General features: G+C 66.6%; 1 protein-coding gene across 1 annotated transcript in view; it reads right to left on the bottom strand.

Moving 5' to 3' along the window:
* RNF123 (ring finger protein 123) overlaps nt 1-902 on the bottom strand; it is a 26,986-nt gene that overhangs the window by 16,709 nt on the left and 9,375 nt on the right. Inside the window, exons 11-12 of the mRNA XM_014538995.1 lie at nt 793-891; nt 464-712 (exon numbers count right to left, since the gene is read on the bottom strand). Of these exons, the coding sequence (XP_014394481.1) occupies nt 464-712; nt 793-891 (348 nt within the window). The remainder of the gene's footprint in view (nt 1-463; nt 713-792; nt 892-902) is intronic.

Raw genomic sequence — 902 nt, 5'->3', positions numbered from 1 at the left:
GCGGAAATCTGCCCACCTCCACGTACCGTACCCACCTCCACATACCCACCTGCACGTGCCCACCTCCACGTACCCACCAGCACGTGCCCACCTCCACGTGCCCACCTCCACGTGCCCACCTCCACGTACCCACCTCCACATACCCACCTCCACGTACCCACCACAGTGCGCCCGCCCCAGGTGCCATCGCTGCCCTGTGCTTGTCTCTCCATGAGCCCCAGAGGGTGTGGCTGTCAGCCCAAGCCCGGTGCCCACGCGTGTACATGTGCAGTAAAGGCGGCCCCAGGGACAGGTGGCTGCGGGACAGGCTGGGCGGGGCCTGGTGGCCTCTCCTGGGAGGCGGAAGGCCCCAGAGAGAGAAGAGGCAACAGCACAGCTCCCGCCAGGGGCCCAGAGCCACTCTCCCCACTGTTCTGCTTGCACACCCTCGACATTCTGGGGGAGCAGGAAGAGCTGACTTCTAGATCTGGGGAACCCCGAGCCGGAACACGGGTAAAGGACAGTGCTGTGGCTGAGGGCAGGCCCTGTGGCGCCCCCACACCTCCATGTCTCCCCGGAATCTGCCCGCCAGCCCCCCACACTGGGCAGCTCTGGTCCTCCCGAGCCTCCTGGGACCCCGAGCGGCAACGCAAGGATACAGCACGTTGCTCAGCAGAAACTTGCGGGACTTGTCATGCCTCAGGATGGCGACGGTGAGCCGCAGGTGGTGGATCTGCGGGGAGGGGGTGCTCAGAGGGCAGGCGAGGCCCAGGGCTCAGGGTTAGGGCTCCGGGCAGCGGCACGCATGCCCACCTGCAGGCTGAGGTCGGGGACGATGGGCGAGAAGCGGTACAGGCGCAGCAGGGCCATCATCAGCTGCTTGAGGCAGTCGTGCACCTCGTATTCCTGGAGAGAGAGCCGGC

Source organism: Myotis brandtii, unplaced genomic scaffold (assembly GCF_000412655.1).
Source record: "Myotis brandtii unplaced genomic scaffold, ASM41265v1 scaffold207, whole genome shotgun sequence".
Taxonomy (NCBI): domain Eukaryota; kingdom Metazoa; phylum Chordata; class Mammalia; order Chiroptera; family Vespertilionidae; genus Myotis; species Myotis brandtii.
Note: the sequence above shows the minus strand (reverse complement) of the source record. Positions and strands in the feature narration are given on the sequence as shown.